Raw genomic sequence first — 17,590 nt, 5'->3', positions numbered from 1 at the left:
GGTCTAAACCTGCCACAATGTGTGTAGGCTCCGCTTTCACATTGCATCTTTGTAATGCAAAACAAATATTTGTTTTCTAACATAATGTAAGGTCAGAGGGATTCCATTATATTTAAGTGCATTTTTAAAAAGTTTAGAATATTTTTAAGATTATCGGAATGATATCATGAATCTCAACTATGTTGGACAGGATAATCGTGACATGAAATACAGCTCCTCCGGGTGATGTCGAGAAAAGTTCAGGATAGCAGTGCATATGTGTACAGCTTATAACTCACAGCATGGTTGGATGTTATCAAGTTTAGTATGTTTTATTTGCTTACTAATTTATTAGACCATTAATCTTGAACCAAAATTTTTCAAATAGTCTCTAAAGGACATAAGCTCCCCGGTTTATTTCTGACCTGCTCACGGACTAAAATCCAGACCTCTCAGGTCATCAAGTACAGGTTATCTAACTGTTCTTAGATTCAGATCTGGTGAGGGCGCTTTCAGCTGATGTCAGTCAGGTTCATCGCTGTCTTTGAGTGGGTAATTTTTTCTTCTTTTCTTTCTTCTTGGCTGCATTTTCTTTTTCAGAACGTCTTCAAAAATCTGAAAACCTCTGTGTTTAAATGACTTATATTCCCATAACTCATGTTAACAGGCACATTCTGCAGCCATTAAAGCCAGAGGTAGTATTGTCTGAAAAATAACAGAGTGATAAAAGGTGTACTTGAACACTCTGTTTGGGGCTGAAACACACGAGGCGGGGATGCAATATACAAGAAGCTCATAAAAGTTCATCCAGTAGACAAAAGGATGACACGGTAAGATGAGGCGGGTGTGAGGCTGTATGAGGCCAGCCAGACATTTAACCGTCCTCCTCTCTGAAAGGTTATTACATGAAATATGTCTGCAGGCGAACACAGTGGGAGAGTGACATTTGAATGACGCCACTTGGGATTTAGGATCTGCAATTTCATCGTCTGGGCTCTTCATCTTGTCCAATCTCCTTCCTCCTAGACCGTAACAACTCCTCCAGGTGTGTCTGAGAAACAGAGCCTGAAATAAGAGCTCTCGTCGTGGACGTGAGCAGGGCTGAAGGCGGAACCTGCCGCTGGGTAAATTACAGTTGCTCACGGCTCTATTTCTGAATATGGAGCACATTTAGACTGGAGGCACTTTGCCGACACCTCCAGAGGACTCTTTTTCAGACAGCTTCATTGTTTGACTACCATGCTGGGGTTTTTGGAAGTGAGGGTTAGTTCCCTACGGTACAAAAATGTCTAGAAGAGCATGTGTTCATCTATACTGTATCTATTTTCAGTTGAAAGACCATTAGCGGGTTTAAATACTCTACTCATCTACTCACTGACCTTTTCAGTCAAACATGAAGCAAACTAGAGCTGAAACAATTGAATCGACAGAACAATAATCAACACCACTTCAATGTTTTTTTTGTTTTTTTTTTATCAATTAATTGCTTCCGTCATCTTACATTTAAAAGTACCAAACGTTAGAAAAAACAAGCAATGTGAACACATCTCCCTGAACTGAATCAGGTATTTTTAACTTTTTTCTGACATTTTTTAGGCTTAAAAATGAGTCGATTCATTAAACTGGCAATAGACAGCAGGGCTCCAGACCAATGTTTTTCACTAGTAGCACTGGTGCTCAATCAGTTGGAGACCCCTCATTCCTCCCGTCGCACAGACAGTTTTTTTGTTAGTCAAAGTGTATTACAATAAAAGCATAAAGATAGACGCTTATAAAAAATCCACATTTATAGCATTTCAATTAGGAATTATAAGGGGAACCATAAATACATTTGTATATTAGCTGGAGCAAAAAATCCAACTGACAACTTCCAATGGTGGTTAACTGGTGAGAAATGCTGCAATTTGGGGACACCAAATCCTAATCTTGTCTAAGGCACTAAAGCGTGTAGCACCAGCCCTGCTCGGACAGCGCTGTCAGCAGCCTGGCAGAAGAGACACTGTGTTACGCTGGGATTAAAACTGAACTATGAGCAGGACCCAAACATTTACTTTCTCTGACTGTTGTTTTCACATCACAGACTGGATTCTCTAGAACAGACATACAGAGTCACAGCTGACTCATATGAAAAAGTCCAGCGCAGGTTGAATGCACATTGGTATATCCACCTTATATAGGCAACCTCTCCTGTGTGAAATGGCTGTGTCCTCTCAACACTGTGGTTGGATATGGATCAGCAGATTGATCGTGCAACGTTTGGTTCATTCTGTGATTTTTTTTTAAATTGCCATGGCGGCCACTGCAAAACGTTACAAGTAGAAATGCTGTTCCTTGGGTTTCACACAGTGAGTGTTTCGCACCGTCGCAAAAAATGGTCGCAGTCTGTTTTCATTTACATGTTCCCTATAAACCTTGTCTTGTTATAACTATACAATTGTGTCTGCCACTGGGCTCGTAGTCACCCGGGAAAAAGAAGGTTAACTGGCGGTCCATTTTTATTATAGACTTAATGATCGCATAACTCACATTCAGCCCTGTGTTGTTATTTACAACTGTGAGGAGAACGGAGACAATTCAGCCCACCAGCCCTCTACTGATGTCGTACACTCCACTACAAACTTTCATTAAGAAAGGTTAAAAACATAAATCACAGCAGACAGTGCATGTATGTACAGTAAGATGTATTACAGCCTGCAGAATTACAGGAGCCTGTGGACGACATATCTTTCACTCACACTGTGGATACGGCACCTCACCCTCCTGTCAACACAACTTAATTTCCTGTCCCTGTGATAAAAAATGGCGTGTCACATAAAAGAGAGTTACAGTTGTGGGGGCACACTGCCCTCTGACCGGTACACTCGTGGCTGCTATAATACAACCATTCACTTTAAATCTAACTGGGAGTTACTTCCAAATGACTGACAACCAGGACAGTCAATTTAGATAAGGTTTGTATGAGGTGGTAAGGCTGAAAATGATCCCAGAATAAAGAAAAAGAGGCAGGTAGGACTGGAAAATATGAATAATTTGCTAGGGGACAGGACCATGATTTCTTTGATCAGATTGTTTCTGAAATAATTTGAAAATTCAAATTAAACACTATTTTTTTCAAAGATAATGTTGAAATGTTCTCTTTCACACTATTTAATTAAACAAAAAGCGACTCATCCCTTCACACTGTCAGATGCGAGAAAATACAGCTGAAATCTATCAGTGGTTCATGAAGACAATCTTATCCCCCTCCAAATATGAAATTGTTTTTGAACAGCGTGTTTGACAGATTAGTCTGGTGTCAGAATGTTTTAGAATCGTGTCCCAGTGGTCATCTTCCTCCACTGGCTCTCCTTCATCCTGTCAGGAGTCTTCCCAGTATTATAATTAGCCCTGCCCTTCATCTCTGACCTCCTCTCCATATCTGGATTGTCATGAAAAATCAGTTTGACTGGCAGAGCAATGGAGTGTTCACTGGATGTCAGAAATATAAAGAGTTCATTAACGGGTATCCTCAAAGTCATTTGCAATATCCTTATTGGGGGAGTTAAAGAGAATGTTAATTTTTTAGAAGGATATCTTAGAGAGAAGTTGTGCGAAGGATGTTTCCATCACACAGAAAATGCTTTATGTGGTGAACATAAAACAATCAGTGTTTCAGACAGAGGGGGAATAAAGAGCTGCAGCACTGGATAGCATGAGAAAACTGATGTGTAAATCTATTCCAGTAATAACCCAGACAAAATTATGAGAATGAAAATAAGCCTTATAAGTCTCCTTTAAAAGGGCAAACTGCACCAGCTCATTGCAAACATACGATTATTTTCACAATAAGACTATTAGCGAAGTTCTTTGGCCATTTTATTGTTTGATGTATAGAAATATACTGTGTGTACTTTTTCCTTATGGATTACTAATGTCAAACACAGAATGAGTGCTCTCACAGCAGTAGCTCATCGGTTTGGTTCAAACATGTTTAAAAAAACCTAAAACATTCGTTTTAGATCCTCAGAATCAATACGACAAAGCTTCTTTCTAAAGCTGCCATTTCAGACTGTTGCTCATCCAACAGACAAGAGAGGCAACCGTAATAGAAAGGCAGTGAAACCCATTTCTCCTGGCACCGTTGTGTCAATAGAGCAAAATGTGAAGCAGCCAAGAGGTGTTGCATTTTGAGTAACAAGCACAGCTGAGTTCAGTGACCCGTATCACCCACAGCCGAATGATCACATTTTAAAAGCCCGTACAGACCCACATTTGACACAGAGTAACAAGCTTACAAACCCTCCACCGAGGCCTTGTCAAAATACGATTTGGGCAAAAATAATATAAAACTCACCAAAACAAGAGGATGAGTCATGCTGAAGGAGAGTGAGCACATCAAAAACATTAATTACACATGCACTGAGCATCACAGATTAGTGATATCAAACATTAGAGCATCAAAGAGAGGATTTTTACTTTAAACAGTGTAATCTCGCTCCAAACACAGAGCTCGCTCTAAGGTGCTCTGATGAAAAGGCGAGAGAGTCTGAATACATGTATTGCCAAATCTCGAGGGAGTCACAGTCACACAAAAAGACAACAGAGGTGATTTCAGATGAAACCTGTCTGTAACTGAATAGTATTTTAAAGAATAGTGGACTACAGGCGCTCACACTGTCGAGAACCTATTGAAACGCCAAGGTTTACTATATATCATGCGGGATGGAAGGTGGGAAAGACTCACGTTTACAACTTCTGCTTTTCACTCGGCTGGAAGTTCCAGCTGTCTTATTCTCTTCAAACACCAAACAAATAACGTCCAACGTTGAGGGACGTTTGTATGATTGCTGAGTTACTCTACACATGAATGTAGCATATATTACAGCTATATTTACAGCATTTAATCAAGTTACACAGACATCCATGCTTGTTTGCTTTTTCATGCGCTTCTATATGATTTAGAAGTCAGATATAGAGCTGCAAAGAATAGTTGATAAATTAGATCAACTTCTTCATACTCAAATTGTTTTGGTCATGTTTCAAGCAAAATACCAAATATTGTTTGTTCCAGCCTCTGAAATGTGAGAATGTGCTGTCTTGTGTTACAGTAAACTGAATATATTTGGGGTTTAGAGTGTTGGTTTGACATAACATTGAGTGAACTGTGATAGTAATTTAAGGATTTATCAATTAATCCAGAAAATATATGTCATATTAATGAATAATGAAAAGAATCAACAGTTCTATCCTTAAACATCCTTCAAGGAACTTTCAACTGCTTATGAAACAGTCTCAATTTAATACAGATGACTCTATATGAACTATGTAAGCAAACAAGGCCATCCGTCAGAAGACTGGATTTAATGTATAGTTATTATAGTTATTCTTAATGACAGTGGTCAGATTGGGGTTGGATAAGTCATAAAACTAAAACTTTTTTATGCCTTTCAAAATGTATAAGCCTTCAAAAAATGAGGTTCGCAGTCAAAAGTACCAGTTGGATGAAGATGGTGTGAAATTGGTGGCTATGACAACTGCTGTGGATTTTAAAAAAGTTCTTCGGTATTGTAGTTTAAATGACAGTTGCTTCAGCTTTTATATCCAAACATTATTTCATATTTCAGTAAGTCACAGAAACCCTGAAGCACTTCCAAACCCTCCAAAATAAGGGTTTACTTTATGAGAACTGAATCTGAACTCAGAAAATTCAAATGTTTTATTCATCTGTTCAGAATCAATGACCAGTCATAGATTCTGTAATGGCACACTATAATTAAGTGCTCTCCTTCCATGATAATCACATATTGCTTCATACTAATGGCCTTCCTGCGCCTTTAATTTACTCTCTGCACTTTATTGTGATTGGTTGTCTGGCTCTAAGTAACCTGTCCTATAAGGCTGGTAGATAACTGTCCTCTGTGGGGACGCTGAAGTTTCTCTGAGACAGATTGGTGCTCTGTTAATGGAAGTCCTCATTAAATTTAAATTATTCAACACCCTCCTCAGCGCTATCATCAGTTTCATTGACAACTGCTAAACATCACTGCACCTCGTTCCTAGCCATTGGTCATGACAAACAGAGAGAAGGGGAATTTGCTGTAAGGAGGCAATTGCCTGCAGCCATCTTCGTTGGGTAAGCCATTCTCTGAGCGTTTAGTAAGAGCCAGATGGGATAACTTCATCCTTGTCAACTCAGCCTCACTTTCATCTCCATTTCCCAGCTGCCGAGCCCTGTCATGACAGTGACATGTGCGAGGCGGTGAGTGACTTTTACAATCCGCTGCGAAGGCAATTCTACCCTTTATGGGCTCAGCGAGCTTTGAATGAAGGTTAAATCTAATAACACAAGATACACTGCACGTCAGGGTAATAACGGTATTGGGCTGCTATACAACTATGGTAGAAATCGATGCTGTTAAATGTGATGTCTTACAGCAAAATGATAACAGCAGCCGTTCGTTTAAAAATAAATACACCACCCAGAACAGGTACAAGGAACAAGTTAACCAGGTAATTTTCTTATTAGCAGAGTTACCTCTGCTAAAATTAGAAAATAAGAAAATTACCTAATGACGGGAGGAGAGCTCAGAGATTACGTTTTTAACCTTTGGGAATAAAAAGGATTTATCTTCACTCCTGTTTATCAACCTGACTGCAGCAGTGATCAGTGGAGGTCACCTCCACTGTCGGGTGTTTATGTTCTGTAATGTTGACTGCTGCCTGGAGCTGGAGAGGAAATGTACTTTAGTTCATGAACGCAAAGTTACAGAGAGGAGAGGGGGAAAAGAAGAGAGAGAACCAGAGTCTCTGCTGAGTGCTGAGTCCAGTCAGAGTTGACCTAGAGTTAACGTTATATTACAGCTAGTGTACAGTAAAGAAATCTTGTTTTGAGGGCAGAGAAACCCTGTTCCTGCAGTCAAACGTGCTTCACTGGTGATGAAGACACCTTTAAACAACCACCACTGCTAATGAAAATCTCTGACGTGACAAGGGCACAGATGTTCACAGACAAGGTAATGTTTTAAAAGTTATATTCATGTAAGCTAAGTCTCCCGATCCCAGAAGTAGCAACAACCAAATGAAACGCAGTTACCTTCAGTAAACTTGTGGATTTCTCTGGTTGGAACATTGTTGGAAACATTTGGGATCATGTAAGTACACAAGTCAACATAATATTTTACAAACGGTCCAGTCATTTTTAGTTATTTAAATGCAGAATTCCTACATATTACATCTCAAATATCACTTTATATAAGTGTTTAATAAGTTGTGATCATGATGGCCTGAAAATTCAGATGGATTCTGTTTGGCTGTCAGTGTTTCTATCATTCATCAAAATGCTCTGAAAGTGATCACGTTATCATTCACCACTGTCATTGTCGTTGTAGTGTAGTGAATTGAATCGTGACCTTAAAATCAAAAGTCAAGTCAAATCGTGACGCCCCTAATTAGAACCACTTTAAAACAACCCATTTAAAATGTATGTTCTTACTTTGGACAGCCCGTTAGCAGATTTGTTTTGGATGGGTGAAAACAAGACACAACCCTCTTAAGCCTTTGGACACCATGTATCTTAGTTACTAAAGCCTTGTGCACATCACTTCTGCTTGTTCAGAACTACAAAGCTTGACAGACCTGCTGTGCAAAAACGTCAAACATTCTCTGGTTCCAGCTGCTCTATTGTGAGCGTTCCTGTGTTTCTCTGTTTTAACACTGTAAAGTGAATATCTTTGAGTTTTGTGGCTGGTTGGACTAAACAAGCCATTAAAGTCACTATGATGAGTGTTTTCACAATATTGTGTCATTTTATGGAGGAAAAAAACCTGATTAAACCATGAGGAAAAATGATTGAAAATAATCACTAGTTGCAGGCCTAACATTTTGTTCACCCCATTTGCTGCTGCTTTGGAATCTGTCAGGACAGTGTTGATGCATACAATGTATTTGGCCCATTTTACTCTAATCAAACTCTATTTGGGTTTAACAGGGAAATGATAATTCTTTTACATTCTTCCTTCGAGCTCTGAGCTGCAGCTGCTGAATAAATGACGCTGAGTCGACACATATTCTAACACTAACACTAATAATCCTGCCTCGCCTCGATAAAATAAAATATGAATTTTTTAATGATGCTCATGGGAAATCAGGTTGTATTAAAACCTCTTTTGGGGAAAGATAACGAAGCTTTCCAACAACTGCAATTGTCCTGTAAGCTCCTTAAGCCCCATTAGCAAAGGACTAAAATTACCCAAGAGATGTTCACTTGTACCAGACTAAAAAACTTGTGACCACTACACATTTTTAATCCCACAGAAATCTGCTGCTTCTTTAATCTTGACAGTAAAACTGGGAGATGACAGAGATTCCCTGGTGATACTAATGAATACTGCTCACGTCAGGTCTAGTTGCACCTACAACAGGCTCAGGAGCATCACCCCACCTTGGCCTGCCAAGGGTTTTCCCTTTCTTCTTTCCTTTCCAATTATCTTGGAAGATTTACTTTGTATACGACTTCATTTTCCCATCAATTTCATTTGAAATCTGATTTTTTTCCCACCTGCCTCTGCCGCAAAAGTGAAACTATGTGAAAAAGTTGCACTTTTGTTTTGATACTTACTTTCTTCCATTGCCTCTGGAGTACATTTTAATGGTTACAAATTTACACTGAAAACAAAGGCTGGTGTCTGTGACAGAACAAAACTTTTAATAGCCACCCTCTAGGTTTTCTGGAAGTGATGAGATGCCAGTGTGATGAAGTTGAAAATACAGGTTCATACACATTTAACGGACCAAAGTCTTATAATTTTGCTCCTGCTAGAGGACTAAGAGTCAGGAAACACAAGAAAGAGGAAAAATAATGGTGCCTAGAGAATGACTAGTGTTAGCGAATACATTCATGCACAAAAGCTGTGCTGTTCTTTTCAACAAGAACAGGTTGCTCTATAGAGATGTAGCACAATCGTCCTCTCGTCTCGAAAAACTGACATTATGGTGTAATTATAAGGGACTTTCAACTTTAACTTTATGATTTGTAGAGCTGCAGTGATTAGTCAATTACTTAATCGAAACAAATTTCTCAACTATTTTGATAATTGGGTAATCAATGTCAAACATCGTCTGGTTCCAGCCTCTTAGATGTGAGGACTTGCTGCTTTTCTTTGTGCATTTCTGACAGTAAAAGAAGAGTCTTTGGGTTTTGGACTGTTGGTTGAACAAAAGAAGCAATTTGAAGACACTTTGGGCTCTGAGAAATTGTGATGAGCATTTGTCACAGTTTTTAGACATTTTATAGACTAAATGATTCATTGAACCGACAATGAAAATAAGTGTTCAGCCCTGTTCAGACCAAAGATTCACTCATCAAGTTGAAACATGCAACTACTTCTGGCTTTTCGGTGTTTTTAATATTTGGCTATAATTTGTAGCGCCTTAAAATATGAATGAGTGCAGTTACAGTCACTAACATTCTAGTTGCAATTCTAGTAATGATGAATCAGAGGTGAAAGCAAGCGGCAGAAAGTGAGGAAACAGTGAAATTGTCATTTTATGAGTACATTTACATTTTAGGGCTTGTGTCGTACAAACACAGCTGTTATTCAAACAAACCGATGACTTTCCCTTTCCTCCATCCAAAACTCTGCCGTTTTCGACCAGATGACAGTTTGGAACTGACTTAATCAGCTGACTTATGTTCAAAAATGAGCCACTGGCGACTTGACAAGCTGAGTAACAGGCGACGCCATCAGCCGGCTGGAGTCAAGCTGAGACAGACCCGACCACCTCATTCGCAAATATTGCTTTATGTCAGTTACCTTAGTAAGTATGGTAACATGGTAACATGGGCACAGTATTTAAAATGAATGATGATGAGTGAATATTTTAATAGTTGACAGCTAATCGCCTCAGTTTTGTGTGAAAAGTTAAGTTGGTACTGATGCAGCAGTGTTTGTCTGTATGTAAATATATCTGATCAAAAAGCCCAGATCTATTTCTCTGCTCTACTCTTCCAGCTGTGGACAACCTCCACAGTCACATTAAAGAGGAAATACTGTGTGCATGCAAACGTCCCCTCTCCATGAATCCCATTACTCACCTTGCTGAACTGATGCCAGTGCAGCAGCATCCCTGTCAGCTCCCTCAGCGACCCCTCCACCCGTCTCATGAACTCTACAGACGGCAGCCTCTGAGAGCAGAACAGGTCCATCGCCTGGGCTGCGACCTGGCACGCCAGCAGGACGAGGTCAGGAGGTCCCAGCAGAGGAGGATCCCTGCACGCCGCCACTACAGAGTCCAGGAGCTGACACACACAGTCCACCAACACTGACCCTGCGTCGCCATCAGGGCGGAACCACAGCGACTCCAGGCCTCTGTTGTTCCCTTTCACTCTGTGGAGAGAACACAGCGACTGCAGGAACTGCACATGAGCATGAATGGCTTTCCCACCGGGACTTCCATGATGACTGGAGGGAGGTGGAGGTGGAGGTGGAGGCTGAGGGGAGATGATGGTGGGTTGGGGGTCAAGCGGAAAGAGTTCAGGAGTCTCTGAGTCGCTGCCTAGCTGAAGGTCTGTGTTGAGCCCGACACTCTCTGGACCAAACAGATCCTCTGAAGGGTCCATCATGACATCTTGACCTGAAGATTTTACACAGAAGAAAGAGGAGCCAAATAAATCCTATTTAATCTAAACCACATACATATGGACAAAATGCACCACTACGAACTAAAGCATGATGAATGTTTTTATGGTGGTGTTCAGGCTGCTCAAAGCACTCAGCTAAGCGAACAAATACATTTCTCTCAAAACCTATTCGGCAAAACCATTTTAATAACGTTCAGAACTGTATTTAGGAGGCAACACTGTCAGGTTATCAAAAAATAATGAGGCACATTAGCATAAACCTCTTTATATAGCCTGAGGAGGAGGACCAAGCTAAATGCAACTGAATGACTCAAGAGAAGAATTGTGATGTTTGACGTCAGAGGCTGTTCAGTATTAATAATAATGAGGAGAGGTGGGTTTAGAGTAGGGCTGCAACAAAGGGTATTTTTCATCGTCAGTAAATGGTGGAAAATGTCAATCACTGTGTCCTAAAGCACAAGATGATGTCCTCAACCCAAACGTATTCAGTTAACTGTCATAGAGGAGGAAAGAAAGCAAAACATATTCACATTTAACAAGCTGGAATCAGAGAATTTTGATTTATCTTCTGAAAAAAACGATGAATCGATTATCAGAATAGTTGCCGATTAATTTAATCATCACTGCAGGTCTAGTTTCTGAGACATGCTGGCTGTAAACTGGTTCTTCTGAGTGTATTTTGGTGTTCAGAGAAGAGGACATGAGGGATGAGAGGAGACACACGCCTCTCTTTTTGACCTTTGCAGCGTGGGTGTATCTTCACTATTGTTTGTCAAACAGACTCCATGTTCAAGTTTTCTTCCTGGAGCCACTTCTGTTAAAAAACAATCCCTGACCAGAGACTGTGGTTTTTATTCATCCTCCCTCTGTCTTCAGTGAAATCTGGCATTTAGCTCACTCAGTGGCACAGAACACGGTTAGACTCAATAAAATTAATGAGCATGTCACAATGGAGAGGCACAGAAGGGCCACAGAGGGACAAATGTGTCACCGTGAGTATTTGACAATGAGTATTATCTACAGGTTCAGTTAATAAAAATGTTAAGTGAAGGTCAGATGGTAACGGAACGGAAGGCTCATTCATGAAGGGGCTCTGGGACACATTAATGTCAAAAGGACAGATTTAATTTGACGAAAGAGACACAATTGGATTATTATATAAATAATGATCATTAAAGAACATAATTACAGGTTTATAAATATGATCGCTGTGGTCTTGAGGGCAGGCTGAGAGCGCCTCATGAATCACAGCGTTTATGTTTCAGTCTCTGCCTCAGCTTCTATTATAAAACATAATATTATTCCTTTCACACAACATCATAAACATCATAACACTTCCGCCACACTTCTTACTGTGGAGGAAAATTGCGCTTAATTATACTTTCATATTTTCCCTACGTGTGAATTGTTTTTGTGTCACATCGTTGCTGGATGAAAATAAAGCAGAACATTACGACAAAATCCAGAGTGAAATGAAACTGATACACAGTCTGGTCTAAATGCTTTCCAGACACGCATACATGACGATAAAGAAGTGTTTTCCTTTTCAGGGTAAAATATGACCCTTTGTTGTATTCTAGGTCCCTAAGAATCACACCCAGTGGCTTTTAAAATCTAAATTATAGGTGCTGTAACTCATAACTCTATGAGCAGGTGGTCCTCGGTTATCAGTTTCACCGGCTGCAGTCCTAAATGTCTCTCTGAGGCTCCTGAGCTTTTAGATTTAGGAGGACAAGTGCTTTAAAGAAAACGCTTTTTATATCTGTGTGAGGGGTTTATACAGATGGGAGTGTTGTTTCAAAATGACATATTCTTGACTGGGGAACACTGCAACCTTTTTATAAGAAATGAATTATGACATAACTTCACCAGGGCATATTTGGCAGGTTTTTTACAGGCAAAGGGAAAGATGGATCAGTGAGAAGAAGCTTTAAAAACTGGAGATGTGGAAAAGCTGCACGTACAGATACATATTGTGTGTATTTTATTTTGAAAGTAAGCTCTTCATATTATGTGTACAGTGTACAGGGTTTCTGCAGAGCTTCCAAAATCCGATTTAAGACAGAATTTAATTGATTTTTCATGGTCGAACCGGTCAAACTATGAGAGATATCAACAAAAACCAGTTGGCTCCAAATGGCCTGGAGTCATTTAACAAGTGCAATAATTTACTGAGACGAGTATCACAATTTTGTAATTACTCTTACTAATTAGTAATAATTTTACACGCTGGAGCTGGATAATCAGCAGAAAATGGATGGAGGAACCAATTAAAAACAGAAAACCTAATTAATTTAAGGTCCACGGGTAATTTTTACATTAGATCTGATACTAAAATAAATTAATACTGACGGTTTTCCAGCTAGTTTTAACTAAAGTCCAAAAAGCACAAAAAAACACATTTTAAAACAGCATCTGAAGAGGTGTTGATGCAACTGAATGATCATTATAGGAACAGGTGTTTCTGTTATTTTGTCCACCTCATTTCTATCACTGAAGGATGGCTAAATAATAAAAGCGCCTCCTGCTAGACTGCGTTAGTTTTAGCTGTACTGAGTTCAGATTCAGAACATGTTTAATGTGCTCAGCAAAATAAAATAATTGTCTATTTGATACAGATGAGGTTGAATGTTATTACTTTCATGCTGTATTCATCATATTATGGTCTTCCTCATGTTTAGATAACTGGTCGAAGACACGTCCAGTGCCCTCTGAAACAATGTGAGATTAAGGCAAATTCTTAACGTGCTACTTATTCTTTATTCTAAAAGAGAAGATACAACATTTTCTGAGAACTGATGCAATCAGAGTGGCTTCTCAAGCGTTAGGATTTGCAGCTCTTCCAATTTATGTAACTGAACTGCTCATCTTTTGGTGTCGGGCTGTTATAAGAGAGGAGACAAATCACTCACAGCAGTTTGAAGAGAAATGTCTGTGACATCAGAGATGGTGGTTGCATGGGATAAATCCCGCCCCTTCTCCCCAAAAGCCAATCATCTGCTTTATCACAACCAAACTAGGAAACGAACAAGGAAATCGTGCACATTTGAGACGAATGACAGTTTCAACTGATTTGTTGGAAGAAAGAAGCCAGTGGAGACAGACTCAGAATAAGCCGGGAAAAGAAGAATATCATGCAAATGCACGTTTAAAGACATGAAAAAAAGCACTGAAGTCTCAGATTTATTCAGGTGCTGTGCTGGGAAGAGCCAAATGACACTGAGGTTAGGAAACTGTGTTAACCCTTTGAACTAAATAGAAATGATCAGGCAGTGCCTGCACCCTTAGAGCCTGTGTCCACATAGTGTTTTTTTCTGAGCACCAGCTTCACCAGCCTTTTTTCAATTGTTCCCTATAAGGAGCGAGCATCTGCAGTAGCAGGCAGCCGCCCAGAGAAAAACCGCGGCACCAAGCGTCTTTTATCCGAGCACTCCGCCATTTGTATGCAGCCGCTCTGAGCGTTAGGAGCCAGATCAGGGCCAAATTCTGATATTCTTTCGAATAAATTATTTATTTTTAATTTTCACATATATAATTTCATATTTTGGGTCTTTTTTTCAGTTGCAGATTTTATGTTTTCAGATTCAGATATTATTTCTTTGGTTGCCTCTGGCATCAACTGAGAGAGGCGTGGGACTGTGAGTGACAGCACAATAAAGGCTCAGGGCCTTCCCCAATTATGCTGCCTTCAGGAAATGTGGGTACTTTGAGAAATATGACTCAACGCTTTCTATACACTGTATTCACCTGATTAGCAGTGAATTAAGTGATGCTCAGTACAAAGTTACATTTAACAAGCTGTTTTAGAACCACTCTTGGTAATCATCAATATATAAGAGCAGTAAAATATGTCAGATTGTGAAGTTTAACAGCCATGCTTTAAAATTTGATGTTTCCCATTTGCACATACAGTAAGACTGTGAACTGGTTTCCTACAATGGTTTCCTCCGCTATGTGGACACAGGCCCTTAAGCTTTCTGTTGCAAAAAGAAAGAATGCACTGGTTATTATGCTTATAACTTTATATCCGTTTAAACAGGATGTAAGCACAAATTTCCCACGGCCATTTTGGGGCAATGCTTTGGTGCCACTGCTCTTTTTTGCACCGTACGTCACGTGACTTAATGAGCACATACAACAAGATTAGGCAGGACAAAAAAAGTCTTAGCTTCCTGCTGCAAACAGAAAGAATATTCTAGCTATCATGGCTTTTATTTTAGATCGATTTACACAGGACAACAAATGTAAACAACAAATGTCCGTTTTCAAAGGGTTAAACCTTATATTTGGGAAAAGTCACCAAACGTGTTTTTTTTTAAAAATCATACTCGACTGGTGATTGTAAACATGCAGTTTTATGTCCCAGTGAAGTTAAAGTTCTGACTCTCCTCATTCATTCACATAGGAGCCTGGTCCTGACTGCCTGGAGACTTTGTCAAGACAGAGTGGTGGGACTTGCTAAAAGTACTTTGGAAAAAAAAACAAATCATCTAAAGACAAAGTGTGGGCTCTTCTTCTAATGACTGACTAATCAATAAGACAGAAGAATGAAAATAATTGTTAGCTTTGCTTCCACTCTGCACTCATCTGTTTGATAGCATTAACATAACGTTAACAATGTTTTGTTTTTGTGTGACGAGAAATCATTACGCCCCGACATTATACGAGTGCGGAGGGAAGACATATCGAGTCTCCTGTTTGTAGAATAAACAATGACAGAAGGGTCAACAGGACGGGGGGAGGCAAGCTACAAACCAGACACCTCAACAATTCATGAGCATCGTGTCGCTAATCATTAGCAGCCCTGTGTGATAACCTCAGTCCGCTCAGCGTCTTACGTCAGGATGTCCTTGAGCTGTCCTCTCCCCACACTTAAGACATCCGGACACACTCTGTGCTTTTATACAAACTGTCAGCTCTTCCTCTGACACCAGCTCACCTTTCAGCTCAAATAAACTGCAGGTCCCTGAATGAATTATTCTGAAACTTTGACTTTAAAAGAGTCCAACTTTAAGCAAACTATGACCTGTTCATGATTAAGACACAGTTATCTCCAACAAGTGAAACTCTGCTTGCTGTAAAAAAAACATTTGATGGCTCCAGCTTCACAGATGTGGAGATTTGCAGATCTTCTTTTGAAGGATTTGAATAAAATGAATGTATAATTTGAAGTGTATTATCCTTATCATACTTTTACTTAGAGGACAGGAGTATTTTACAGTGTAGTATGAGTACTGTTGCTCAAGTGCAGTATCTGATTACTTCCTCGTACCTGCTGCCTCCGTGCTGCTCGTTGTGTCGGACGTCATTCTGGTGATCAGCAGCTCCTGTCGCAGCCTCAGCACCTCCTGCTGCAGCTCCTCTGCTTTACTCTTCCAGCCTTCATCCCAGCTCTTCAACCTGCGGGCCAAAGCCTCGACGTACTCTCTGCCGCTCACACCCGGAGGCTTCGTCTTTATTATGGCCACCGCCTGCGCCTCTATGACTTTCATGACAAACCAGTCAGCCTGACTCGCTCCTGAAACAGAGAGGAGGGCTGATTTTTAGGAAGTCAATCAATTAAAATGTTTAATTCATCCACATTTATAATTCCACCAGAAAATACATGTTTTACATGTGAGTGCGCCCTCAAAGTAACGGATTGTTTTGCTGAGGTGCACGGAAAGATATAGAAATGTACTATGCATAAACAAAACTTGTGTGGATCTATTTTCTTTCAATGAATCAACTTGTCAAGGAAATAATCTGCAGATTAATCTAAAATTAAGATATTTTAATTAATAACTGCAGCCACTTATTATTATTATATATCTACCTAAAGGCTGGCAAGTGTTAAGTTAAACATGTAAGCTGATGAGTCTCAAGGCTCAGGTGCTGTTTTACAAAATAACTCACGCCTTCAGTTTTGGTGAGTGACATTAATCATAGCAGCTACTTCAGAGCAGTTTGTGGGAGATGTGTTTACTTCAAAATACTTTCATGGTTTTGAATCAGTCAAAAAACATGACTAAAAGCTTCCCATCACAATGAACTTGTTACCAAAACAGCTTTTCTATTAAGTATTTGCAGAACACTTCATTAATACAGATGAAATACAAAGTCAGTCATCACGTCTTACATTTTAAAAAGCTTCCCAAACTGTGACCAAACCAACTTTATCTCGTCAAGTATTTCAATAGAGTCTTTTCCTAACAACAACATTCATGTTGTGAGCTAATACTGACAGGTTTCTTCTGGGAGACAGCCAACTCAAGCTAGGTGTCGTCTATGCGTCCATTATCGGACTATCTGACTTACTGTCCTGACCTGCCGGGACTGTGGGCAAGACTCACCTGTGCTATTTTTTGATTTACCAACATAATGTGGCAGTCTGAATCCAGAACTGTCTGAAAAACAGCGCTGTGAAATATGTCACAGCTGTGAGACACAGTAACGAACTAGCCTAAAGATCAACTGTGGCAACCTTACAGCGAGCTAACGTTAGCTAGCGGTTACAACAACACGGTAACTCATTCCGTTCATCAGACGACTTAACATGGTGCCAACACTTCACATGTGTTAGCTGACTGTCATGCAAGATTATTTGATACCTCGTAAACGGCCGTCTTTATTTTCCATTGCTCGCTCCAACTCCCCATCAAAAGATGATGATTCACCAGCTGAACAGGTGTTACAGAGAAATCTGTGACCCGTCAGAAGGTTGTGACAGTGGGCGGTCCGCCGTCTTCTTCTTCTTCTTCTTCTTCTTCTTCTTCTTCTTCTTCTTCTTCTTCTTCTTCCTCTTCCTCTTTCTCCTCCTCCTCCTCCTTCCTCTTCTTCTTCTTCTTCTTCTTCTTCTTCTTCTTCTTCTCCTCCTCCTCCTCGTCCTCCTTCTTCTTCTTCTTCTCCTCCTCCTCTTTCTTATTTTTCTTCTTCTACTACTCCTTCTCCTCCTCCTTCTTCTTTTTCTTCTTCCCCTCCTCTCTCTTCCTCTTCTTCTTCTTCTTCTTCTCG

At 40.0% G+C, this 17,590-nt stretch overlaps 1 protein-coding gene across 4 annotated transcripts in view; it reads right to left on the bottom strand.

The window, feature by feature from the left end:
- The window catches only part of mei4 (meiosis-specific, MEI4 homolog), a 79,972-nt gene extending 62,642 nt beyond the window's left edge, over positions 1–17,330 (bottom strand). For 3 of the 4 annotated variants that reach the window (XM_084377926.1, XM_084377927.1, XM_084377929.1), the window contains exons 1-3: positions 17,188–17,330; positions 15,870–16,115; positions 10,052–10,590 (exon numbers count right to left, since the gene is read on the bottom strand). In XM_084377926.1, the coding sequence (XP_084234052.1) occupies positions 10,052–10,590; positions 15,870–16,115; positions 17,188–17,215 (813 nt within the window). In that variant the 5' untranslated portion in view covers positions 17,216–17,330. Of the gene's footprint in view, positions 1–10,051; positions 10,591–15,869; positions 16,116–16,929; positions 17,020–17,187 lie in introns of those variants that run through there. The other variant, XM_084377928.1, reaches the window with a different exon arrangement.
- Positions 17,331–17,590: the final 260 nt, after the last annotated feature.

This window comes from Pagrus pagrus (assembly GCF_965226575.1).
Source record: "Pagrus pagrus genome assembly, chromosome: 16".
In the NCBI taxonomy this organism is placed as follows: Eukaryota; Metazoa; Chordata; class Actinopteri; order Spariformes; family Sparidae; genus Pagrus; species Pagrus pagrus.
This window is presented reverse-complemented; position numbering and strand designations above follow the sequence as displayed.